At 36.3% G+C, this 26,240-nt stretch overlaps 1 protein-coding gene across 4 annotated transcripts in view; it reads right to left on the reverse strand.

The window, feature by feature from the left end:
* Positions 1–1,149: 1,149 nt before the first annotated feature.
* The window catches only part of LOC139967785 (uncharacterized), a 53,306-nt gene continuing 28,215 nt past the window's right edge, over positions 1,150–26,240 (reverse strand). For all 4 annotated transcript variants that reach the window (XM_071971861.1, XM_071971860.1, XM_071971864.1 and 1 more), the window contains 13 exons: positions 24,530–24,720; positions 21,384–21,445; positions 19,684–19,816; positions 18,047–18,141; positions 17,364–17,469; positions 15,360–15,513; positions 12,891–12,963; positions 8,503–8,569; positions 7,000–7,097; positions 6,648–6,768; positions 5,855–5,896; positions 5,189–5,260; positions 1,150–4,511 (listed from right to left, as the gene is read on the reverse strand). In XM_071971861.1, the coding sequence (XP_071827962.1) occupies positions 4,365–4,511; positions 5,189–5,260; positions 5,855–5,896; positions 6,648–6,768; positions 7,000–7,097; positions 8,503–8,569; positions 12,891–12,963; positions 15,360–15,513; positions 17,364–17,469; positions 18,047–18,141; positions 19,684–19,816; positions 21,384–21,445; positions 24,530–24,720 (1,361 nt within the window). In that variant the 3' untranslated portion in view covers positions 1,150–4,364. The remainder of the gene's footprint in view (positions 4,512–5,188; positions 5,261–5,854; positions 5,897–6,647; positions 6,769–6,999; positions 7,098–8,502; positions 8,570–12,890; positions 12,964–15,359; positions 15,514–17,363; positions 17,470–18,046; positions 18,142–19,683; positions 19,817–21,383; positions 21,446–24,529; positions 24,721–26,240) is intronic.

The raw sequence follows: 26,240 nt of genomic DNA on the forward strand, positions 1-26,240 counted from the left end.
CCCACACAACACCCAATTCCAAATTAAACTTCAGATTCGTAATCAGCGTGTCGCGAACTACCAGAAAAGATACACATTGATCGCTTTTGCGACAAAAAGTTTTTTCACCTCAAAAAAAAGTACGACCGAAAAACTTTTACGACGAACAAAGGATTAAAACCTTTTGTTGTCCCTAAAAGTTTTTCGTTTTTCTATTGTTCCTCTGGAGTTGCAAACTGAGCGAAAGAATTGTCATAAGAGTGCGCTCGACGTATCTTGCCAGTGATACGTGATTTCAAAGCAGTCAAATCGGACCTTTGTTTGTCATCTTGAGTTTTATCTTGACATTTATAAATAAATGGGTCAGTTTTGGCAAAAACTGCAAGGTATACGTACCCATTACGGTTTTTTATGGTATTATATATAATCCTTGTAGACTACTATTTTCATCTCTTCCAATCAGAGCACTTGAAAATAACATGTGACATTGGTCGTCCAATGAGAGCACGAGAAACTTGCATATGTCAATGTAATTCGACTCGGCATCTGTCAATTTCAGAATAATGGCATAATAGATTCACCATATAAGTCATTGTCCTTCACAACGGCAACGGTATGGTCATGTTCTGGTGACTCGGAAAACGAAATTTCTCCCACCTTAACATCATACTCAGTGGTTGTGCACTGTAGAGTATGGCCACTCGCTATCTTTTCTAGAGTGGGTGGGTGGGTCGGTGGGGAAGTGGAGGGTGAGGGGAGAGGCAGTCCTACACCTATAGATGCATACTGACACTATCAATTCCTGTACCTTCATAAATAAATAAAAACTTTAGTGTCAGTAAAAGTCTATGCAAGTTACTACAGGTAATACGTAGCAAAAAACGTCGGGTTAACAAAAATGACACAAAAGTTGAAGGTGACGGGAGGGATGTGGAGGAGCGGAGAAATTTAAGAGGTTTCAAATGGTGTAAGGGGGTGGAGAGGAATGGGTTTGTGGGGGGGGGAGGGGATAACCTCATTGGAGTTTATCATACTATAGTATCAACTATTTGTATGCTGCTGGGATGGGGGGGGGGGGGAGGGGGACTCATATGGTTGGCAAAGTGATCTGAAGAAGAGTTATATTACCAATCCCAATTCATAATCATCTATAGAATACAGAGATAGGAATTTGCTTTACTTTTTTTTTTGCACCAGTTCACAAGTCACATGATTTACAAATGTTTACATAGTTCACAAGCTGTTGCTTCATTCTCTCCCCACCACTCCCTCCTGGCAACATATCTTGCCTCCATCAGATGGATTCCTCTCCATATAAACAATTTATGAATGATCTTAACAATTACATATTTCGATCAAACAAGTCTCAATAATATTACCTAACAAAACTAGACAAAGTCACTCTTATATACGAATTCCTGTCACTAAAATATTTAACTAGCAAGACAAAATGCAAAAAAAAAACAGGCAACTTCTCTCCAGAGATGAACGTAGACCAGACAACAGGAAGAGAAGAGAAATAAAAAACGACACCATGTACTCTCGAGTAGTCTAAGAACCGCCCTCATTACAGAACACATGTCAATGAACCCACTCTATTTAGGGAACACATGCCAATTGAAACCACTGTAATTAGGGAACACTGAAACCACAATTCTTGCCCCTCTGTGACACCCTCCCCCCACCCTGCCCCCCCCCCCCCGTAACAGCAATGGATTTTCCTAAAAACTGTTATAATGCATGATTAACCAATATTATCACTGTAGATAGCTAACTCTGTACCCTAAGTTACCAGTTTTAAACCAAATCCCATCTTTGAATATTCATAAGACTAATTTAAATGGCTCAAATCGTAATGTTTGGTTAATTAAAAGTTGTCAATAGCACAGTTACACTCCACCCTGTTATATATCTACACCAAGGTGTGTAACTTAAAGTTCTCTTCAAAACCTGGCCTCCATGTCTGGTCACAACTATCTCTTGATCAAAGTTTACTCAACCTATCATAAAATTTGCAAATAAATTAATAATTGAACGATAATAATTGAAACGTTCGTATATAGAAGAACATTAAAATCTTTTATAAACTACCAAAACTGTTACACTACCAGACATTTGGAACAAGCTGACAAATTCACATGAAAAAATTAAATAAATTTATTTACAAAGTAATTTGTCTCACATCCAACCTTTTCCATCTGTTTCTTTGTTTTTGAGAATTTTCAAATTCTTATGTCAGTATGTCTTCGACAAGTATAACTCAACTTTCACTTATTGAAGTCATAGGCTGCCTGGATGCCATAAATTTAAGTAGAAGAGCAACAGCACCCTCCTGAAGTATAGTACCAGTAATGTATAGGTACTACTTTAATTAATATCACTGCATACGTTAGAAATACAATTCAAGGCACTCAACAGTCTTAATCATTATTGTTGTTCAATGTTAATGTTTACCTTATAAACACCATATCAAGATTCCCAACATGTGTCTTTGATACACAGCAGCCAACCCTCTCAAACCCCCCCCCCACCCCCTTCACCCTCGTCAATCCTTCCCACTAGTAAAGAGGGTATGTTTGCTACAGTATTAAAACATAACTTTCTTAAAAAATACTCAAAAGTTAATCAATCCCTTCTTTTACACACATATTATTGCACAATACACTGTCATTAGCATATAAATGCTTGAATTTAAATATCTTAATAAAAACTCTTCATTTCACAAATCCAAGAACAGTCAATTGGTTTTGGGGTTTTTTGACAATGAAATTAGTATATGACAGACTCATCTTATTACAGCCGTACCCTTTGGTGTACCGTTTGCGACGAAGTCAACATCAACTCTAAGATAACATCGCTTTCAAATTTTAACAAAGTTTTGGACCTCTATTATGAGCACAGCAAAGCTAATACCTAATATTTTTAAATTAATACAGCGATACGTTACTGAAAGGGAGGGGATGAATTTATTTCTTTGAAAGATAAATTTCTAAAGACTGATTTTCTTTAAAACTCAGGGCCTCAATCTGAGTTTATAGAAGAAAAAAACGGGACACTTTTGTATCATCTGGTGCAACCAAAGACTGAGTTAATTTATAATTACATAAACTAATTTTCTGCATTTTTCTGCATATCATTTGCATTTATTATTGAATTCAAGCCCTCACAACTTGAATTCAATTTTAAATGAGTTTTTTTCTCTAAAAATCTATTGATAATGCTTTCACTCGTTCATGCCATCACGCAACAATTTCTTTACTAAAATTTCCCCTACACCTCCATAATGTAGGTTAACTAGTATATCTAGGATACATCTTTTAACATATGTTACTGCTGTACTAAACATATCTCAGTATTTGAACTTATCAGTATACTTTTATATGCTATGTAGCCTTTAACTTTCTTCACGTGGTGTAATATAAATATATGCCCGATACTGTTGATATACTCAAATATTAATCAATACTGTGATAGGAGTACTAAATCTATTCATCTATGATATACTTGATATGTGTGTATCTATTTATTGTCATAGCATAAATATACTATATACCATTCAATATAGTATATAATACATATGTGTGTATCCTTCTTGTCATAGCAAAGCTATACAATATACTATTAAGTATACTATACTGTATGTGTGTATCTATTTCTTCAGCATAACTGTACTATGTACTATTAAATATAGTATATAATATATGTATGTGTGTATCTATTTCTTCTTGTAACAGCAGAAATATAGTATACTATCAATATGTATCTGTTTCTCGTCATAGTATGACGATACTGCATACGATATATGTGCTCAGATATTTTCTCTCGTACAAATATACTAGAAAAAGTTTCTTACAATTTGATATTTTAGCTGTCTATACTCCCTTATCTTGCTCGATATCACAGATGAAGATGTAATAATTCCATGGCTTTGGTGTTTTTTATATAGTAACACATGTTTTGACATTAAAAAAACACTTCTAACTCCACCCATACTCTGCCTCTTCCCATCCCTCTCCCCTCGATTTCTTCCCCAACTTTAGTTATGTCTACATCTGCTGCTCAGATAGAAAATTCCCTATTATATGAAACAATTTCTTGCATTCAAATGACAAACTATTTTGCCTTTTCTCATTATAGTTTTAGTTCTTAATTTTTAGTAACACAATGGTAATAGATATTCATACGTCGATCACACGAATCTCTTTATCTATTAAAGTGTTTCAAGTTACTAACATCTTCTTAAAGAAGGCACATGGCTGAAAACTATTGGCAAGCTTACTTTGACTTTGTCTAAATTTACTTGTTCTTGTTGCTCAACCTTTTGACCAATTATCTACTTTATCTAGAGATGGAATTTAAAAAGTTATTTTCTCCCTCCGAGATGTCTAACTGATTGGGGCAAGGTCATCCGTAGAACTCGAACCGAGTCTGCTCTGAGATCCGCTGGTGAATGTGAACTGAGTCGTGGCGCCAACTTTGTTCTTCTTCCCGAATAAACCCTTGGACTTGCCAGATTTACTTGTTTCTTTCAGCTGTGAACAAAGACAAAAGTAAAAAAGGCTATTCTTAGTTCACAGAACCAGGGAGAGATGTACCTTAGTCAGGCTGCCCGTGTATTGAATCAGGTATAGGACAATACTGTAGTTCACAGAACCAGGGAGAGATATGCCTTAGTCAGGCTGCTTGTGTATTGAATCAGGTATAGGACAATACTGTAGTTCACAGAACCAGGGAGAGATATGCCTTAGTCAGGCTGCTTGTGTATTGAATCAGGTATAGGACAATACTGTAGTTCACAGAACCAGGGAGAGATATGCCTTAGTCAGGCTGCTTGTGTATTGAATCAGGTATTGGAAAATACTGCAGTACACCAAACCAGGGAGAGATATACCTTACTCAGGCTGCCTGTGTATTGAATCAGGTATTGGACAATACTGTAGTTCACAGAACCAGGGAGAGATATGCCTTAGTCAGGCTGCTTGTGTATTGAATCAGGTATAGGACAATACTGTAGTTCACAGAACCAGGGAGAGATATACCTTATAATCAGGATGCCAAATCAGCAACTCAACATATTTTAGTTCAAGCCAAGTTCTAAATATTATGCTTTATTAGGCAAGTGTGCAGCAGTTTCTACAGTGGAGGACCAATTGTAGAGATGATTCTAGATTGATGAAGTAAAATTAGACAAGAGATATATCTTTCTTACTCCTGTGGTTGAGCCCTGAATGGTGCTGGCATCTTTAGACCTTCGTATGTACTGACTGATCGCATTCCTGACCTGAGAAGATATAATGGTATACCAATATAATATTTCCTTTCATCCAATTGATGTGTTTACTATTAGAAGCCGATTGTTATCCAGAATCTAACCTTTTTTTCCATAAGTGATTTAATACTGCTCTCATCTAACCATGACTACCACTCGTTAACTAACTCCCTGAATTCAAATTCATTGCACGGTAGTGAGCTCGTCAAAGCTGGGACTGGATGAGTTATATAACCAAACTCGCGAACGGATGAAATCTCTACAACTGAAATCATTCAACCAAGTTGATCAAAATAATACAAATCAATTTGTAATGACAATAAATTTAAAGTTAATAAATGTAATTGTGCCAGATGAGGGTGTGTTTGCATAAGGGAGGGGGGGGGAGAAGGGGGCAATTGACAATGCATAATCATGGACGTTAAATATGAATCTAAGAGATTGACTTTGGTCAGCTTGCAGCTTTGGTAAGGGAATGATGGCTTCTTCAAGAGTTCCTGCTTGCAGGAGGATCTTAATATATACATACAATACATACATACAGTGAAGTAGTAGTCATTTCTCTCCATCTAGTTTTCACTGCATAACCAGATATCTCATACTTACCTCTGAGTTCATGGCACAGTAAAACAAAGCAACAAAGAGTCCCTGGGAAAAATATAAAAGGAAAGAAAAACCTGACTATTTGCTTACAAATTCATTCCCAAACAAATCTGATGTCAGAATTCTGCAAAATATCACAGAAAGTGTCCTCTCACTTGAAACAACTCCTTGATATAGTTTTGATCAATTTGTTCTTTTTAAGATATTTTCCCCTCAGCTAGCCTAGTTATATTCCATGCCAAGTATTAAATGCAGTAATACATGGAATATTTTGCCATGTAGGGTTTCTTAGTTCGCAGGTTACCTGCGATTAATGCCTTAATGAGAAGTATCTGGGCAAGAAATTGTTCAGGACAGCGTCATATATTAGTTTGTTCTCGAATGAACCTTTATTTTGTGAACATCAAAACAGATGGCTGTCTGAGTTTGATTTGCAGAAATTTTTCTTAAAAAAGAAAATGACAGGTTTTGTTTGTCTGAGCAAATATAGAGCAAAATCCCAAATATAATCTTTTCATTTCACATGTATAAAACCAGCTGTTACAAACGACATTTCAGCTTGTCTGGGAATTTCTTTAATATCTTACAGGTTCTGCTCGTATAATATATGTACTTCAAATAACCACAGGCAGTCCAATTAAGCTATGGGAGAAAGTTATGGTCACAGAGCTAAACTCTTGAGATATTCTTCAAACTGTTCCGACATATTCTGCGGATGCAGCATTGATCTGCTTCCTGTTTCGTCATTTAATATCTGAATGAATGAATTAAAAAAAATGATCTATCTTATTGTTACCTGTAATGAGTTGAGAACGTCATTAAGTATCTGCATAACACCGTTATTGCTGGCTAGAATAGACAGTAGGTGAGTACTTCCGAGTAGAGGCATCAGCAAGAGGGCGCTCCTCACTCCAGCCCTATGATACGAGGGTGAAACGAGAATCTGACAGTTAACTTAACACTGTTAACTTAACACTTTTTGTAGCGACACTAACAAAACGTCACTTGCAAGCAACAGAAAGTTAACTTTTTCAGATGGCCGCACACGGTTTGGGGCGAGTCTTCAATGCCTTTAAAGATTAGTTTGTCAGATTTGTTGGTTTACTCTAGCAGTCACAAAGTGTGTGCTGATCGAGTCTAAGACTTACTTTACTTGAGTCACTTTCTCCGAAGATTCCTTCTCAGCCTGAAACTTGACTGCTTTGACTACCACCAGGGTGACTCGAATTAAGATGCAAAGATTTATCTGAAAGGACAAAACAAGAAAAGGAAAGGATCAGACCGAGATTAGAAACCAATTCTGAAAGGTCACAGGAAATCTGTGGCTGCAACCAGATTCTCAACAGTGACCTCTGGATATAAGGCCAGTCACACAGAACCAAAGATAACCAAAGATAACACCCAAGTTACCAAAGATAACACTCAAGTTACCAAAGATAACATCCCAAGTTACCCAAGATAACACCCCAAGTTACCAAAGATAACACCCCAGTTACCAAAGATAACGCCCAAGTTACCAAAGATAACACCCCAAGTTACCAAAGATAAAACCCAAGTTACCAAAGATAACACCCCAAGTTACCAAAGATAACACCCCAGTTACCAAAGATAACACCCTAGTTACCAAAGATAGCACCCAAGTTACCAAAGATAACACCCCAAGTTACCAAAGATAAAACCCAAGTTACCAAAGATAACACCCCAAGTTACCAAAGATAGCACCCAAGTTACCAAAGATAACACCCCAAGTTACCAAAGATAACACCCCAAGTTACCAAAGATAACGCCCCAGTTACCAAAGATAACACCCCAAGTTACCAAGATAACGCCCAAGTTACCAAAGATAACACCCCAAGTTACCAAAGATAAAACCCAAGTTACCAAAGATAACACCCCAAGTTACCAAAGATAACACCCCAGTTACCAAAGATAACACCCTAGTTACCAAGATAAAACCCAAGTTACCAAAGATAACACCCCAAGTTACCAAAGATAAAACCCAAGTTACCAAAGATAACACCCCAAGTTACCAAAGATAGCACCCAAGTTACCAAAGATAACACCCCAAGTTACCAAAGATAATACCCCAGTTACCAAAGATAACGCCCAAGTTACCAAAGATAACACCCCAAGTTACCAAAGATAAAACCCAAGTTACCAAAGATAACACCCCAAGTTACCAAAGATAAAACCCAAGTTACCAAAGATAACACCCCAAGTTACCAAAGATAGCACCCAAGTTACCAAAGATAACACCCCAAGTTACCAAAGATAACACCCCAGTTACCAAAGATAATGCCCAAGTTACCAAAGGTAACACCTCTTTCAACCACATTTGTACTAGACAGGACCTGTAAACCAATATGGAAAGTGTTTGATAGCAACATACATTGTCAACAAACTGACTGGTGTTTTTATCATGACATGGATTAATCATGCAAAGTCAAGAAGTGAATTGATCAGTTTCTTACTGTCATTGAGAAGCATCAACATACTCTTTATTTTTCCTTTCTTAACTTAAGACAACATTGACAATCTAAAGCTGTCAGCATGAATAAAACTGGATCAGATATTTCCAATAACTTTCTTAGTTCTGTGTCTATATTTATCTCAAAGCTCAGTCTGGTCACTGATGTGAAAGAACTTCTTACCACCACAATGATCAAGATGGGAATCACCACAAACCAAATGTGACCTTCATCATTTGTTAAATAGCATCTGCAAGAAAAAAAGGAAAGGAATAAAAACAGTAAAAAAAAACAATAATGAAGAAATGAAAGACAATGTTAGGGAAACAATAATTACTCTCGTGAGATGATACCGAAGGTATTATTACGACTCATTCCAGGTTGATTGCCCTTGATGGTGTGTAGAAAACAAACTTGTCCAGAGACAACAGAAAACAACCATTAATGGTCAAATGTTTATATTTCTGAACCTGTCACACAGCTACGGAAACATTACCGTGCCGTCAATATGTAGTGATCTTTCTCTTCAGTTTTTGCTGCAAAATGGAAAATTGCCATATCTTCTGAGAAAGACATGTTGACGTCACGTTAATGTTTCCATAAATGGCAGGCTGAAATTTATGTTTTGAACTAAAGGGGCTCCCACACGGTTATAAAAAGCTTGCTAGATACCTTATCATGGTTGCAACACACTATGAAACACTCTCATACAGTAAGACAAAGCTTGCTAGATACCTTAACATGGTTGCAACACACTATGAAACACCCTCATACAGTAAGACAAAGCTTGCTAGATACCTTAACATGGTTGCAACACACTATGAAACACTCTCATACAGTAAGACAAAGCTTGCTAGATACCTTAACATGGTTGCAACACACTATGAAACACCCTCATACAGTAAGACAAAGCTTGCTAGATACCTTAACATGGTTGCAACACACTATGAAACACTCTCATACAGTAAGACAAAGCTTGCTAGATACCTTAACATGGTTGCAACACACTATGAAACACTCTCATACAGTAAGACAAAGCTTGCTAGATACCTTAACATGGTTGCAACACACTATGAAACACCCTCATACAGTAAGACAAAGCTTGCTAGATACCTTAACATGGTTGCAACACACTATGAAACACCCTCATACAGTAAGACAAAGCTTGCTAGATACCTTAACATGGTTGCAACACACTATGAAACACTCTCATACAGTAAGACAAAGCTTGCTAGATACCTTAACATGGTTGCAACACACTATGAAACACTCTCATACAGTAAGACAAAGCTTGCTAGATACCTTAACATGGTTGCAACACACTATGAAACACTCTCATACAGTAAGACAAAGCTTGCTAGATACCTTAACATGGTTGCAACACACTATGAAACACCCTCATACAGTAAGACAAAGCTTGCTAGATACCTTAACATGGTTGCAACACACTATGAAACACTCTCATACAGTAAGACAAAGCTTGCTAGATACCTTAACATGGTTGCAACACACTATGAAACAGCCTCATACAGTAAGACAAAGCTTGCTAGATACCTTAACATGGTTGCAACACACTATGAAACACTCTCATACAGTAAGACAAAGCTTGCTAGATACCTTAACATGGTTGCAACACACTATGAAACACTCTCATACAGTAAGACAAAGCTTGCTAGATACCTTAACATGGTTGCAACACACTATGAAACACTCTCATACAGTAAGACAAAGCTTGCTAGATACCTTAACATGGTTGCAACACACTATGAAACACTCTCATACAGTAAGACAAAGCTTGCTAGATACCTTAACATGGTTGCAACACACTATGAAACACTCTCATACAATAAGACATACTTGCTAGATACCTTGACATGGTTGCAACACACTATGAAACACCCTCATACAGTAAGACAAAGCTTGCTAGATACCTTGACATGGTTGCAACACACTATGAAACACCCTCATACAGTAAGACAAAGCTTGCTAGATACCTTGACATGGTTGCAACACACTATGAAACACCCTCATACAGTAAGACAAACCTTGCTAGATACCTTGACATGGTTGCAACACACTATGAAACACTCTCATACAGTAAGACAAAGCTTGCTAGATACCTTGACATGGTTGCAACACACTATGAAACACCCTCATACAGTAAGACAAAGCTTGCTAGATACCTTGACATGGTTGCAACACACTATGAAACACCCTCATACAGTAAGACAAAGCTTGCTAGATACCTTGACATGGTTGCAACACACTATGAAACACTCTCATACAGTAAGACAAAGCTTGCTAGATACCTTGACATGGTTGCAACACACTATGAAACACTCTCATACAGTAAGACAAAGCTTGCTAGATACCTTAACATGGTTGCAACACACTATGAAACACCCTCATACAGTAAGACAAAGCTTGCTAGATACCTTAACATGGTTGCAACACACTATGAAACACCCTCATACAGTAAGACAAAGCTTGCTAGATACCTTAACATGGTTGCAACACACTATGAAACACTCTCATACAGTAAGACAAAGCTTGCTAGATACCTTAACATGGTTGCAACACACTATGAAACACTCTCATACAGTAAGACAAAGCTTGCTAGATACCTTAACATGGTTGCAACACACTATGAAACACTCTCATACAGTAAGACAAAGCTTGCTAGATACCTTAACATGGTTGCAACACACTATGAAACACCCTCATACAGTAAGACAAAGCTTGCTAGATACCTTAACATGGTTGCAACACACTATGAAACACTCTCATACAGTAAGACAAAGCTTGCTAGATACCTTAACATGGTTGCAACACACTATGAAACAGCCTCATACAGTAAGACAAAGCTTGCTAGATACCTTAACATGGTTGCAACACACTATGAAACACTCTCATACAGTAAGACAAAGCTTGCTAGATACCTTAACATGGTTGCAACACACTATGAAACACTCTCATACAGTAAGACAAAGCTTGCTAGATACCTTAACATGGTTGCAACACACTATGAAACACTCTCATACAGTAAGACAAAGCTTGCTAGATACCTTAACATGGTTGCAACACACTATGAAACACTCTCATACAGTAAGACAAAGCTTGCTAGATACCTTAACATGGTTGCAACACACTATGAAACACTCTCATACAATAAGACATACTTGCTAGATACCTTGACATGGTTGCAACACACTATGAAACACCCTCATACAGTAAGACAAAGCTTGCTAGATACCTTGACATGGTTGCAACACACTATGAAACACCCTCATACAGTAAGACAAAGCTTGCTAGATACCTTGACATGGTTGCAACACACTATGAAACACCCTCATACAGTAAGACAAACCTTGCTAGATACCTTGACATGGTTGCAACACACTATGAAACACTCTCATACAGTAAGACAAAGCTTGCTAGATACCTTAACATGGTTGCAACACACTATGAAACACTCTCATACAGTAAGACAAAGCTTGCTAGATACCTTAACATGGTTGCAACACACTTTGAAACACCCTCATACAGTAAGACAAAGCTTGCTAGATACCTTAACATGGTTGCAACACACTATGAAACACTCTCATACAGTAAGACAAAGCTTGCTAGATACCTTAACATGGTTGCAACACACTATGAAACACTCTCATGCAATAAGACAAAGCTTGCTAGAATACCTCAACATGGTTGCAACACACTATGAAACACTCTCATATAGTAAGATATACTTGCTAGAATACCTCAACATGGTTGCAAAACACTATAAAACACTCTCATACAATAAGACATACTTGCTAGATACCTTGACATGGTTGCAACACACTATGAAACACTCTCATACAGTAAGACAAAGCTTGCTAGATACCTTAAAATGGTTGCAACACACAATGAAATACTTTCATACAGTTCTTTAATATATCTTTGTATCATAGTTATATATACTTGTGTAACAATGCTTGTGTAAATCCAGAGTATTCATGATTACACTGAATTTTAGTAGCAGCAAGCCATGCTACATATTGTGCCACCTTGCAGTCCGGTTGAATAAACAGCAATTTTGAATGATTTCAATCGAATATCGGTATCTCCAAAGTGACTTATTATCAGCCAAGCAATAAATACTCTTTCAATTTCTGTCTGTTGATAGGCTTTCCTCAACCTGAAGTATAAGATGCTGTTAAATGAACCAATTGAATTACCAGTCTCAGGTGGTTGAACTTGGTTTCATTTTTGTACATTGCATACAGCTCTCCAAACCTTAATTATTGGTGACCATTTTAAAGGGTGTGAAGACTCGCGCACAAAGAAAAGTCTGATGCCGGTAATCTGACCTAGATTCGAATGAGGTGTAACAGAAGTGTTTAACACCACCATCAATCCCAGATAATACACACACAGCTTGCTACCGTCGGTAATCGGGCACTAGTGTACAGTCAGAACATGCAACGGAAAGTTAACTTTTTCAGAGCGCGGCACGCGGTTTGGGGCGAGTCTTCAATGCCTTTAAATGAACAATTTGAGTACTTCTCATCATATTAACAGACATCACTCACATTTTCTTCTCTTCCGTTACTGGAGTTGTCATCATGAAAGCCAGAGCTGCTACCACAAAAATTAGAGGTAAACCTGAAAAGTTTAGAAAACAAATTTCTTTTTAATCCTACTACGCTGGTCGGGATTTGTAACATATCTCCTCTCGGTCTGTAAATCAATCAGTGCTCACTCAGAATATTTAAAATCATAGCAAGAATAGCAATTAGGAATTTTGGCACCACAAAAAAGTCAATTACTTGGCAGAAAGAATGGATCAAAACAAAATGTTTCTTAAGGTATCATGAAAACTTCTCTTTAAAATCTTAACACCATAATCACTTGGAAATCTCAAACTGGTGTGAGGTGAAATAAGAGTTGCAAGATTTCAAAAAAAAAGAAACTGCAAGTTAGGTTTGCTTCACTTCATATTCAGTATTATATTTCACTGACCAGAACCTCCCCTATCACAACACTGAGTCACCATCCTCCTCATCGAATAAATCTCATTTATTATTGGGGACCCGTTGTTCGATCTCCAATGGCAGAAGTTGATTGCTCATTAAACAAAAATTGCTAAAACATTTTCTGAAGTTTTACGTTGATATCGTCGTCCTCCTCATCATAATCATCATCAAATCATTTGTTGAGATTTTTTGTTTCAAATTTGGTGATATTTTGTGAATGCATCTAGCAACAGCAGAAGGAAAGATGTCGTCATGACAACTGCGCTGAAGGTGTTTTTGCTTTCTAAGTGAAGAAAAGCTTGCCATGATGCACAGACCACTAACTGAGTTCCACTACAGAGATATAGAGATCGGGTACAGACTAGTCAAGATAGGTAACATTCAATTAACCATACCTCATGTTAGGAGTAAGATATCATTGAGATTGGGTTTTCAACAATCAGTGTGGAAATGTGGAATATACCTTTTCCTAAGGTGGACTTTAAAATGAGTCAAGAACTATGGCGGGCCATCAGTCTCAAATCATGGGGAATCGACTTCTACCGATTTAAATCGACATATACCAATTTCCTTTGACTTATACAATTTTCCAGCAGCTTAAATTGACTTCTACCGATTTAAATCATCATCACCGAAGTCTAAGGAAATTGGTATATGTCGATTTAAATCGGTATAAGTCGATTCCCCATGATTTGAGACTGATGGCCTGCCATAAAGAACCTCCCCCTTGCATAATAATAATAATAACTAAGATTTATAATGCGCTAATTATAAACAAAATAGTTGTCAAAAGCGCCATACATATAAATATGAATAGAAAGAAAAGCAAAAATAATAATGCAACAATGAAATATAATTACAAATCAAATTGAAAAATGTTTAGCATAGAGGTAAGTTTTTAGTTTAGATTTGAAAAGTGATTTATTAGGTATACATTTTAAATGGTTTGGGAGGGAATTCCACAATTTGGGACCAGAAACTGAAAAAGCACGGTTGGCATAAGTAACCCCATTGGTCCGAGGTTCAAGGAGGGTAATAAATTTTGATTGACGGGTGGCACGCTTGTATTGCTTTACTATTAGAAGTTCTGAAAGGTAGTTTAGAGATAAATGGTTATAAATACAATTGTGGATTAAAATAAGGACTTTGAAATGTATACATCAATAAAAACTCAGTTTTAGAAGGATTAAGTTTCAGTTTGTTAAGTTTCATCCAATTGTTGATTTCAGAAAAGGTGCTCTGAATTAAATTGACTTTAGTTTGGATATCAGTTGGGTCATCTAGGTTAACTTTAGTCCATATCTGCGTATCATCTGCATACATGTGAAAAGAGATGTTAGACTTACTAGCTAATAAATTATACATAAGTATAAATTATACATAAGGCATACTTTTTAGTGTTGTAGTAGTAGTAAGTTATAATTTTAGTTGTGTGTGTAAAATAAGTCAATCCATTTCTTGTAAATATTTGCAATGGTTTGAAAAGCTGTTACTTGAGATCGGAACATATTTTCCAATTTAAATTTTAAGTTGCCTTGACACTCTGACTTCTTAGTGGATACAGACATGTTTGTTTTCACTGGATGTGCTATACTTGATCATGCTATTCATAAGTATATTTCTATTACAAAAACTACATTATTAATTATTCCATCTTTATCAGTATAGTTAATATATGATTATAGTTTTCAAAAAACTAAGTATAAAGAACGTCGCTTTTCATGAGCAAGATCTCTTAAATTTGATGGTTGCCTAAATAAATTGCTCACCCTGGAATGAAATGTTAGTACTCATTGAAGAAACACATCAGAAAAACACAACTATATATATGGCCAGGACAGGAAGGAATTGAATTGGTGGTGGTGTATGCGGGAAGGAGGGAGGGAGGGTTAGTTTCAGTTGTCAGTAGAGGGTGATAAGAAGTATTCAAAGATATTTAAGGACAAGACCCTGGAAGGAAAGTGTAATTAATTAACAATCTTTTTGAGCAAGTTTAAATTACGCACAACTGGTTTGAGAACTTACCCCAGCCAATGGCAAAGTAAACCCAGGTATGTTTCTTCTCAGATTCAAAGACGGTGATAATCTGCCGGTACAGATGGACACCCTCAGCCAACATCCAACAGAATGAAGACAAAAACAAATACTGCAGCAGGTATGTGGTAAATTGGCACAGCAGCTACGGGAAGAAAGATCGAGAATGTAACCATCAGGTACATGGTAAATCGGGCAAAGCATCTACGGGGAGAAAGATCAACAAGGTTAAACCATCAGGTACATGGTAAATCGGGCAAAGCAGTTACGGGGAGAAAGATCAACAAGGTTAAACCATCAGGTACATGGTAAATCGGGCAAAGCAGTTACGGGGAGAAAGATCAACAAGGTTAAACCATCAGGTACATGGTAAATCGGGCGAAGCAGTTACGGGGAGAAAGATCAACAAGGTTAAACCATCAGGTACATGGTAAATCGGGCGAAGCAGTTACGGGGAGAAAGATCAACAAGGTTAAACCATCAGGTACATGGTAAATCGGGCGAAGCAGTTACGGGGAGAAAGATCAACAAGGTTAAACCATCAGGTACATGGTAAATCGGGCGAAGCAGTTACGGGGAGAAAGATCAACAAGGTTAAACCATCAGGTACATGGTAAATCGGGCGAAGCAGTTACGGGGAGAAAGATCAACAAGGTTAAACCATCAGGTACATGGTAAATCGGGCGAAGCAGTTACGGGGAGAAAGATCAACAAGGTTAAACCATCAGGTACATGGTAAATCGGGCGAAGCAGTTACGGGGAGAAAGATCAACAAGGTTAAACCATCAGGTACATGGTAAATCGGGCGAAGCAGTTACGGGGAGAAAGATCAACAAGGTTAAACCATCAGGTACATGGTAAATCGGGCGAAGCAGTTACGGGGAGAAAGATCAACAAGGTTAAACCATCAGGTACATGGTAAATCGGGCGAAGCAGTTACGGGGAGAAAGATCAACAAGGTTAAACCATCAGGTACATGGTAAATCGGGCGAAGCAGTTACGGGGAGAAAGATCAACAAGGTTAAACCATCAGGTACATGGTAAATCGGGCAAAGCAGTTACGGGGAGAAAGATCAACAAGGTTAAACCATCAGGTACATGGTAAATCGGGCAAAGCAGTTACGGGGAGAAAGATCAACAAGGTTAAACCATCAGGTACATGGTAAATCGGGCAAAGCAGTTACGGGGAGAAAGATCAACAAGGTTAAACCATCAGGTACATGGTAAATCGGGCAAAGCAGTTACGGGGAGAAAGATCAACAAGGTTAAACCATCAGGTACATGGTAAATCGGGCAAAGCAGTTACTGGGAGAAAGATCAACAAGGTTAAACCATCAGGTACATGGTAAATCGGGCAAAGCAGTTACGGGGAGAAAGATCAACAAGGTTAAACCATCAGGTACATGGTAAATCGGGCAAAGCAGTTACGGGGAGAAAGATCAACAAGGTTAAACCATCAGGTACATGGTAAATCGGGCAAAGCAGTTACGGGGAGAAAGATCAACAAGGTTAAACCATCAGGTACATGGTAAATCGGGCAAAGCAGTTACGGGGAGAAAGATCAACAAGGTTAAACCATCAGGTACATGGTAAATCGGGCGAAGCAGTTACGGGGAGAAAGATCAACAAGGTTAAACCATCAGGTACATGGTAAATCGGGCAAAGCAGTTACGGGGAAGAAAGGAAGATATATGTGAATCAGGCATAAAGTAAAAAGATTTGTGGAGAGGAAGGATCATAAGTTTTGCATCAGGTATACCGGCAAAATATTGATTTACAATGAAAATTCCAAATCAAATCACATGAAAGAGGGCTTAAGGTGCATGGATATTAAGTTCAGTTACTGTATAATGAGATAGAAAGTAAGAGTTAAGGGATGCAAGAGGCAAATGGTTAAATGAAATTAGAATCAAGGGAAGTAAATGTCCCAAGACAGATCGATGACGGATATTTTACATACATAAGTAACAGAGCCTATCACTTCAATTACTTCACCTTTGGCTCTGTTCGCTCTAATAACGAGAGGAAGACCACTGCAACCAAGAGTAGAGACACCATGAGATTTGAATGGATTGCATACCGAGCAGAGGAGATGGTTGATCTGAAAGACGAATGAAAGTTATCATTATAGCAATCAAAAGTCTTACGTTAAATCTTGTATTACATGTTTAGTACTGAAATCCAGTAACAATGCTTACATGACTGGACTGACTTCTGATGGTTTGGAAAAATTTCAAAATCTCAAGTGCATGTTTGGTTGTGCTATAAAGGGGCAAAGGGTCCCTTGGTCTGTGGACCAGCTGACACTTACCAATGTTTCCTGGCTGAGGTTCTGAACCCAGATGCAAATTGCCAACAACAATAAAAACAACAAAAAACTTACATACTTTTCGATTATCAGTCATACATTAACATCTGGATTCTGGAAGGATCATAAACTTTAACAACGAAATGAAGCTGAGATGTTTAATAAATCTAGCAGCACCGTCTGTATAATTGGCTGGCAAAAATGAATTTCCGTCTTGTAGAACCGTCTGACCCCACACAGAAATGTAACGAGCAAAATATAACAAGGTTTATACCGACTAAATACACTACAATGCCTTAAAACTGAACAGGATCTGAAATAATTCTGATATACTGTATTGCTACTTTTAATAATTAAATTAAATACATACCTGAGGACAAAGTAAATCAAAAGAGCACATACTAATGCTACAATCGATATTGATAGGCCCACTTTGGTCACTACGGATCCAATCTCATCCCATAACTAAAATTACAACAAAACAAAAAAGAAAGAAGGAAAATAAGCAAGATATAACTAATATGAATGAAATTGACAGAAATCAATTGATGCTATAAATGGCGGACTCTCCAAGCTTTCTCTGAAAGACATGCATCATCCTCTCAAGATGGAATGTGTACCCAATGGAGGGGATTTACCCTCCACCCTTTCACCTGGGAGTCTACAAAAACTATTGCCACACTGCCTCCTTTATAAACTCCTGGGCAGCCCCATGATTTACTTTGATACAAGATCAGATACATTCAACCTCTGACATTTGCTATAAATATTGAGGAATTTTACTTAATTATTTGCAAATGCATTTGTGTTTATACCATAAAGAAAATGATATTACTTTCTCCTCCTGCTTTCCCCCGTCCCCCAACAGATGCCAACTATTCTATTAATCAACAGATTTTCAAAATATACTGTGCTGGTAATTATTGGCTCCATTAATGAAATGTTCAAATACTACATGTCACTTCATGCATACATGATAATATATGCTTGTAATGTCATGCACCCTTGATGTCAGAATGCATGTCAATGTCTGGTTTGATTGATGTCATTATACATGGAATGTCATGCATTCATGATGTCAGAATGTATGTCATGCACAAACTTGATATCATTTTACATAACATGTCATGCATGTGTGATATAAAGACAGATATTTCCTGTATGCATGATGTCAGAATGCATGACATGTCCTGTTAGCATGATGTCAGAATGTTTGTCAGGTCCTTTATGCATGATTTAATGATACATGCCATGTTCTGTATGCATGATATCAGAATGCATGTCATGTCCTGTATGCATGATGTCAGAATGCATGCCATGTCCTGTATGCATGATGCCAGAATGCATGCCATGTCCTGTATGCATGATGTCAGAATGTTTTTCATGTCCTGTATGCATGATGTAATTATACATGCCATGTCCTGTATGCATGATGTCAGAATGCATATCATGTCCTGTATGCATGATGTCAGAATGTTTGTCAGGTCCTTTATGCATGATTTAATGATACATGCCATGTCCTGTATGCATGATGTCAGAATGCATGTCATGTCCTGTATGCATGATGTCAGAATGCATGCCATGTCCTGTATGCATGATGCCAGAATGCATGCCATGTCCTGTATGCATGATGTCAGAATGTTTTTCATGTCCTGTATGCATGATGTAATGATACATGCCATGTCCTGTATGCATGATGTCAGAATGCATGTCATGTCCTGTATGCATGATGTCAGAATGCATGTCATGTCCTGTATGCATGATGTCAGAATGTTTGTCAGGTCCTTTATGCATGATTTAATGATACATGCCATGTCCTGTATGAATGATGTCAGAATGCATGTCATGTCCTGTATACATGCATGATGTCAGAATGCTTGACATGTCCTGTATATGTATGACGTAATGATGCATATCATGTCTTAAATCTGAGCATAAAGTCACTGACACATCTACTGTAACAGCTGTTGTTTGTGGGTATGAATGTCCAGGAACCTGCAAACTTACAGTTGGTGGACGTGGTGTACCAATACTCAAGAGAACCGAAAAGCTGGTTGTATGAGTACATGAGCACTTTGCGACTAATTCTGTAGCATTATCGTCAATTTTGCAGCCATCAAACTTCCAAAATATAGTGTCACTGTAAAAGGAAGAATAAAATGTATTATTTACTCAAAGTAACAAATAATAGTCCTCATAGCAGTAGATTTAAACTTCTTACTTTATAGCTGGTACGGCTGCTAAACTTTCAAAAAACAAGCTTCAATCAAACAATTTTTTGAACAGCAAAGAAAGGTTTTTGTTATATTCTTTACCAATTTTCTTCTTTCTTTCTCTATATCATTGGGATGAGCTTAAGGTTAAGGTTAAGGTGGTAACACTTGGTAAAGCGCACATTACTGTTAAAACACTCAATGGCGCTGAACAACAATACAATTATAAAAACGATTTCTTAAATAAGTGAGTCTTCAAAGCACATTTGTCATAATTCTTAAAACTTCATAAAGTAAAATTATCATACCAAAATAAATCTATATACTTGCTTGAGCTACTTCCTTCTTCCCCCCCAAAAAAGTTATAAAATCATATCAATTTTATTAAAATCATGTAATATGGTTCATATCGCAAACCAATCAACTTCCTATGAAGTTGATAAATTTCAGTTTTTTCAAATTTTAGCAACACAAAATAACAACAAAACCTGAATGTCAAATTGTCTAATCCAATGAATGAACACCTCCTATATCCTTCGTATTGTCTTTTGTTTCTTTTGAAGATGAAAATATTAGACACACTTTCGATGAATATAAAATTCAGTCTACCCAGAAAATGACTGAAGAGATATACAGCAAATGAAATTTCAAACTTTTTCTGGAACTTTCTGAAACAATGTATGTAACCAGATTCCACCACCCCCCCTGCCCCCAGCATATCTTACAATGCTAACATATTAACATAACCTTACTTTATGGTCTTGCATTTTTTTTTCATTATGTAAAAGTATCTTCTGTTGGCTGAAGTTGTTTATGCGGCAACATTCATGTAAATAAGGCAAACACCTCATCCTCATCGCATTTTGAATTGTGGAGATATGAATTATTCAAATTTTGAAGATATTTTGTAAATATGCATCTGGCAAACAGCAGATGAAAGATGTCATCAGGGTGCCTCAGCTGATTATGTCTTTGTTTCCTTTATAAATATTTCAATAATTCATCCACAGAAAATGATAGTGACGAGGAGTATTTCTGTAAACAGATTTTTGATGAAATTCATAATACAGAGAACTGCATTGACAGCTAGCTAGGCAACCATTGCCAAATGTGTCAGGGATCAAGGATAAGTCAACAAGACAATCATAATCACCTATTAAATAAGTAAAGCTTTTGAAGAGCATTTGCCCAGATGATATCACAGACCTCCCACTGTGACCCAACTTCCTTGAGCAGCTGAAAGTTTAGTCTTTCAAAATAGGTTATAATTCAAACATATCTTGAGTTAAGGACCAGAAATTGAGATAGGGTTTTTAACTAGCAGTTTGAATTATTTTTTCTTTTTGTTTGAACACTGTTTTGCCAACAGAATATCCCTTTATCAGCTTCTTACATTTTAACAAAGTGTAAAGTACTTGACAATAATAATTATTTGCTATAAATCAATGATGATGGTTAACTGGGCAAGAAATAAAAGTTTAAATTAGCACTCACTTCCAGTCAGTGTCCTCTTCTTCAAAATAAGCACAGTGTGGCTCCTGGTACTCGGAGAGATTCTGTGGCGTTCATGAGAGGATAGATAAATTGATACCAATTGATCCATGTGAAGAGATTACAGGGCAAGTCTGTTTGTCCCCTAGGAGGGGATTATACGGACAATAACACACAATACAATATGATAACAGGGGAAGGCCTAGTCCTGTTTGACCACTAGGAGGGGACTCTACACACAATAACACACAATACAATATAATAACAGGGGTATAGCCCTGTTTGACCACTAGGAGGGGACTCTACAGAAAATAACATACTCTACAATATAATAATCGGGTAGCCCTGTTTGTCCCCTATGATGGGGCTCTACAGAAAATAACACACAATACAATATAATAATAGGGGTAGCCCTGTTTGACCACTAGGAGGAGACTCTACACACAATAACACACAATACAATATAATAATAGGGGTAGCCCTGTTTCAAGACCGCTAGGAAGGGACTCACAGCATAACATGATAATAGGGGTAGGCCTATTCCCTGTTTGACCACTAGAAGGGGACTCTACAGAGAATGGCACAATGTAAAAAGATAAAAGTTTGTCCCCTTTACAGAGAATTACACTAAAATAAATATCGTGCATAAAAGCAACTTACTTTCCACATTCTCTTAATACTCAGGCTCTTTAGTGGATAAGCAGTTTGCTAACAGTTTTATTTTATTTTGAAATAAATATCACCGAACACTTTGTGATAATTCCACTTCAAACGCAGTCATTTATTATTCTGCTTGTTATTCTTACGTGCTGTGAGTCAATGGATTTAAGTGCTGTGAGTCAATGGATACACCTTGTGATGAAAAATGGTACATACAGTATACTATCACTGCTGTATTTACTGAAAAATACTCGAAGGGGCATTTCAACTTGTGATGCAGGCACCCAGACAATTAATGTGCCTCCTTGGCAGGCAGCAGCGCCAGTAAAACATCCTTGACACACTCCTAAGCCAAGTAGAATTTCTTTTCTTACAGATAACATACATACTGTAGTTAGAATATTGGAACAAGACTTGTATGCAAGCATACTTACTACATCATTACTACATCCTTACTACATCCTTACTACATCCTTACTATATCATTACTACATCATTACTACATCATTACTATATCATTACTATATCATTACTACATCATTACTTCATCCTTACTATATCATTACTACATCCTTACTATATCATTACTATATCATTACTTCATCCTTACTACATCCTTACTTTATCATTACTACATCATTACTACATCATTACTATATCATTACTACATCATTACTACATCCTTACTATATCATTACTATATCATTACTTCATCCTTACTACATCCTTACTTTATCATTACTACATCATTACTACATCCATTACTATATCATTACTACATCATTACTACATCATTACTATATCATTACTACATCATTACTATATCATTACTATATCATTACTACATCATTACTTCATCCTTACTACATCCTTACTATATCATTACTATATCATTACTTCATCCTTACTACATCATTACTATATCATTACTTCATCCTTACTTTATCATTACTACATCATTACTACATCATTACTACAGATATCATTACTACATCATTACTACATCATTACTATATCATTACTATATCATTACTACATCATTACTACATCCTTACTATATCATTACTACATCATTACTACATCCTTGCTATATCATTACTATATCATTACTTCATCCTTACTATATCATTACTACATCCTTACTATATCATTACTATATCATTACTTCATCCTTACTACATCCTTACTTTATCATTACTACATCATTACTACATCCATTACTATATCATTACTACATCATTACTACATCATTACTATATCATTACTACATCCTTACTATATCATTACTATATCATTACTACATCATTACTTCATCCTTACTACATCCTTACTATATCATTACTATATCATTACTTCATCCTTACTTTATCATTACTACATCATTACTACATCATTACTATATCATTACTACATCATTACTACATCCTTACTATATCATTACTACATCATTACTACATCATTACTATATCATTACTATATCATTACTACATCATTACTACATCCTTACTATATCATTACTACATCATTACTACATCCTTACTATATCATTACTACATCATTACTACATCCTTACTATATCATTACTATATCATTACTACATCATTACTTAATCCTTACTATATCATTACTACATCATTACTATATCATTACTATATCATTACTACATCATTACTACATCATTACTATATCATTACTTCATCCTTACTTTATCATTACTACATCATTACTATATCATTACTACATCATTACTACATCATTACTATATCATTACTACATCATTACTACATCCTTACTATATCATTACTACATCCTTACTATATCATTACTACATCATTACTACATCCTTACTATATCATTACTATATCATTACTATATCATTACTTCATCCTTACTTTATCATTACTACATCATTACTACATCATTACTATATCATTACTACATCATTACTACATCCTTACTATATCATTACTACATCATTACTACATCATTACTATATCATTACTATATCATTACTACATCATTACTACATCCATTACTATATCATTACTATATCATTACTACATCATTACTACATCATTACTATATCATTACTATATCATTACTATATCATTACTACATCATTACTACATCCATTACTATATCATTACTATATCATTACTATATCATTACTACATCATTACTACATCCTTACTTCATCCTTACTATATCATTACTACATCATTAGTATATCATTACTATATCATTACTATATCATTACTATATCATTACTACATCATTACTATATCATTACTACATCATTACTACATCATTACAATATCATTACTATATCATTACTACATCCTTTAAACCTGAGAACAAAAGCTGTTAATAGTTTGACGCATTGATTTCACAGACAATGGATGTTCAAAACCTTTAAGTATCTGCCTTTCATTAAAACTATAGCTTTTTTTGGCAGTTTCAGAATACAGATAAAAGGGACTTTTGCTTACCTTGTAAGTGGTTTTGAAGTCAAATTGTGTCAAACTAAAGATCTCATTATTCACGTAAGTGTTAATCTGTATCAGAGCACTACCAACATTATATTGAGTATCGTCGTCCTTTACCGAGACATTGGCGCCAGGCTTGTCATAGCTTTCATTTTGTTTTACAATTGTGACCACAATTACCACCGTTACATTTTCTGCATGAAAGAGATGGAAGATCCTTTGTAAATGATAAAAGTATTGAGAAGAGAGATGGGAGATATGATTGTCTTCATTGACACTTAAAATAAAGCGATACTGGAAGCTGTGAGATTTCTTGCCTAAATGCTGTATCTGGTTTAGAAACAGAACTCTTGTGTCACTCTGAGAGGACAATATGTTATGATTTAGACAGATATATGCATCCTTCATAATCTAAGAAAGGCTAAGGTGTGGAGACAAATATATAACAAGAGGTCAATCTATGGAGTTTCAGATGTCATTTGAATTGACTTACAGTATATCAGGAGTTTTTGACACACATTATTGCCATTTAGGGCCAAATTTGACCTATGACCTCAACCCTTAACAACACATAAGATTATATTTCAATCGTCCCATCATTCTTAACATATCTTGTGGTTTAATGACAAATATTAAAATTACTCTATATTTCACTAGAAAATCAGTTTCTAATCATTTTCATCTGTGCTGGCAAACTTTTTTTACAAACAAGTTTACAAACTTTGTTGCAGTGACAGCATTAACCTCTAAAGTTAGGCCTATCTTCCTCGTGCCATGGTGCAATTTTGCTTGACTAAACCTTTTCGGCATCTTCACTTGCCTTAAATTGTCAGGACTTTGTCACAGGTAGCTTTTAAATTGGTGGTATTCAGCACCCCTGATTCATCAGGTCAAAATTATGATAACAAGAACATGAAAAAAAGAACAATTAAGTAATCCTGTATGCAAATTCAGCTCCTGACCTCTCTAAAATGACAGCTTGGAAATGGAGAAATTAATTTAAAGGGTGTGAAGACTCACGCAAAAAGAAACATCTAATGCCGGTAATTTGACCTAGTTTTGAATGAGGTGTAACAGAAGTGTTAAACACCACCATCGATCCCAGAAAATACACACACAGCTTGCTACCGTCGGTAATTAGACACTAGTGTACAGTCAGTACATACAGCTGCGGTCAATACCCACTGCACAGTATACAAACAATACAGCGATGGACATCTCAGGTCCAGCTAAAGATAACAAGGTATCACATTTCATTACTGTCTGCATTTTGCAGCGACACGGACAAAACATCACTTGCAAGCAACAGAAAGTTAACTTTTTGAGATGGCCGCACACGGTTTGGGGGTGAGCTAGTCTTCAATGCCTTTAAGCAATATATCAACCAAGGTCATAATTGTTGAGTTCATGCCATGTATTGGAACGGAATGGATCTCTCATTTACTCTGTTAAGCGCCTATAATAAGTTTCTTGCAACAACCATGAGAATTTTGTTCAGACTGCTTGTCATCTATCTGGAAGCCATTTACCTCGACTACCAAACAAAGTCTATTTGGACACCATGCTTGTAGACAGGAACTTTTCTTCTAGAGAATTTAACTTGTTGATTCTTCCTATGCAGCGAGTGTTTGTTTTTCAAGTTTTTGCGGGCCTTATAAAACTGCAGATAATTTCGGCAGGAGATGAACAAATACTTAGAAGAGGAGACCTTAAT

Source organism: Apostichopus japonicus, chromosome 5 (genome assembly GCF_037975245.1).
Source record: "Apostichopus japonicus isolate 1M-3 chromosome 5, ASM3797524v1, whole genome shotgun sequence".
NCBI classification, from domain to species: Eukaryota; Metazoa; Echinodermata; class Holothuroidea; order Aspidochirotida; family Stichopodidae; genus Apostichopus; species Apostichopus japonicus.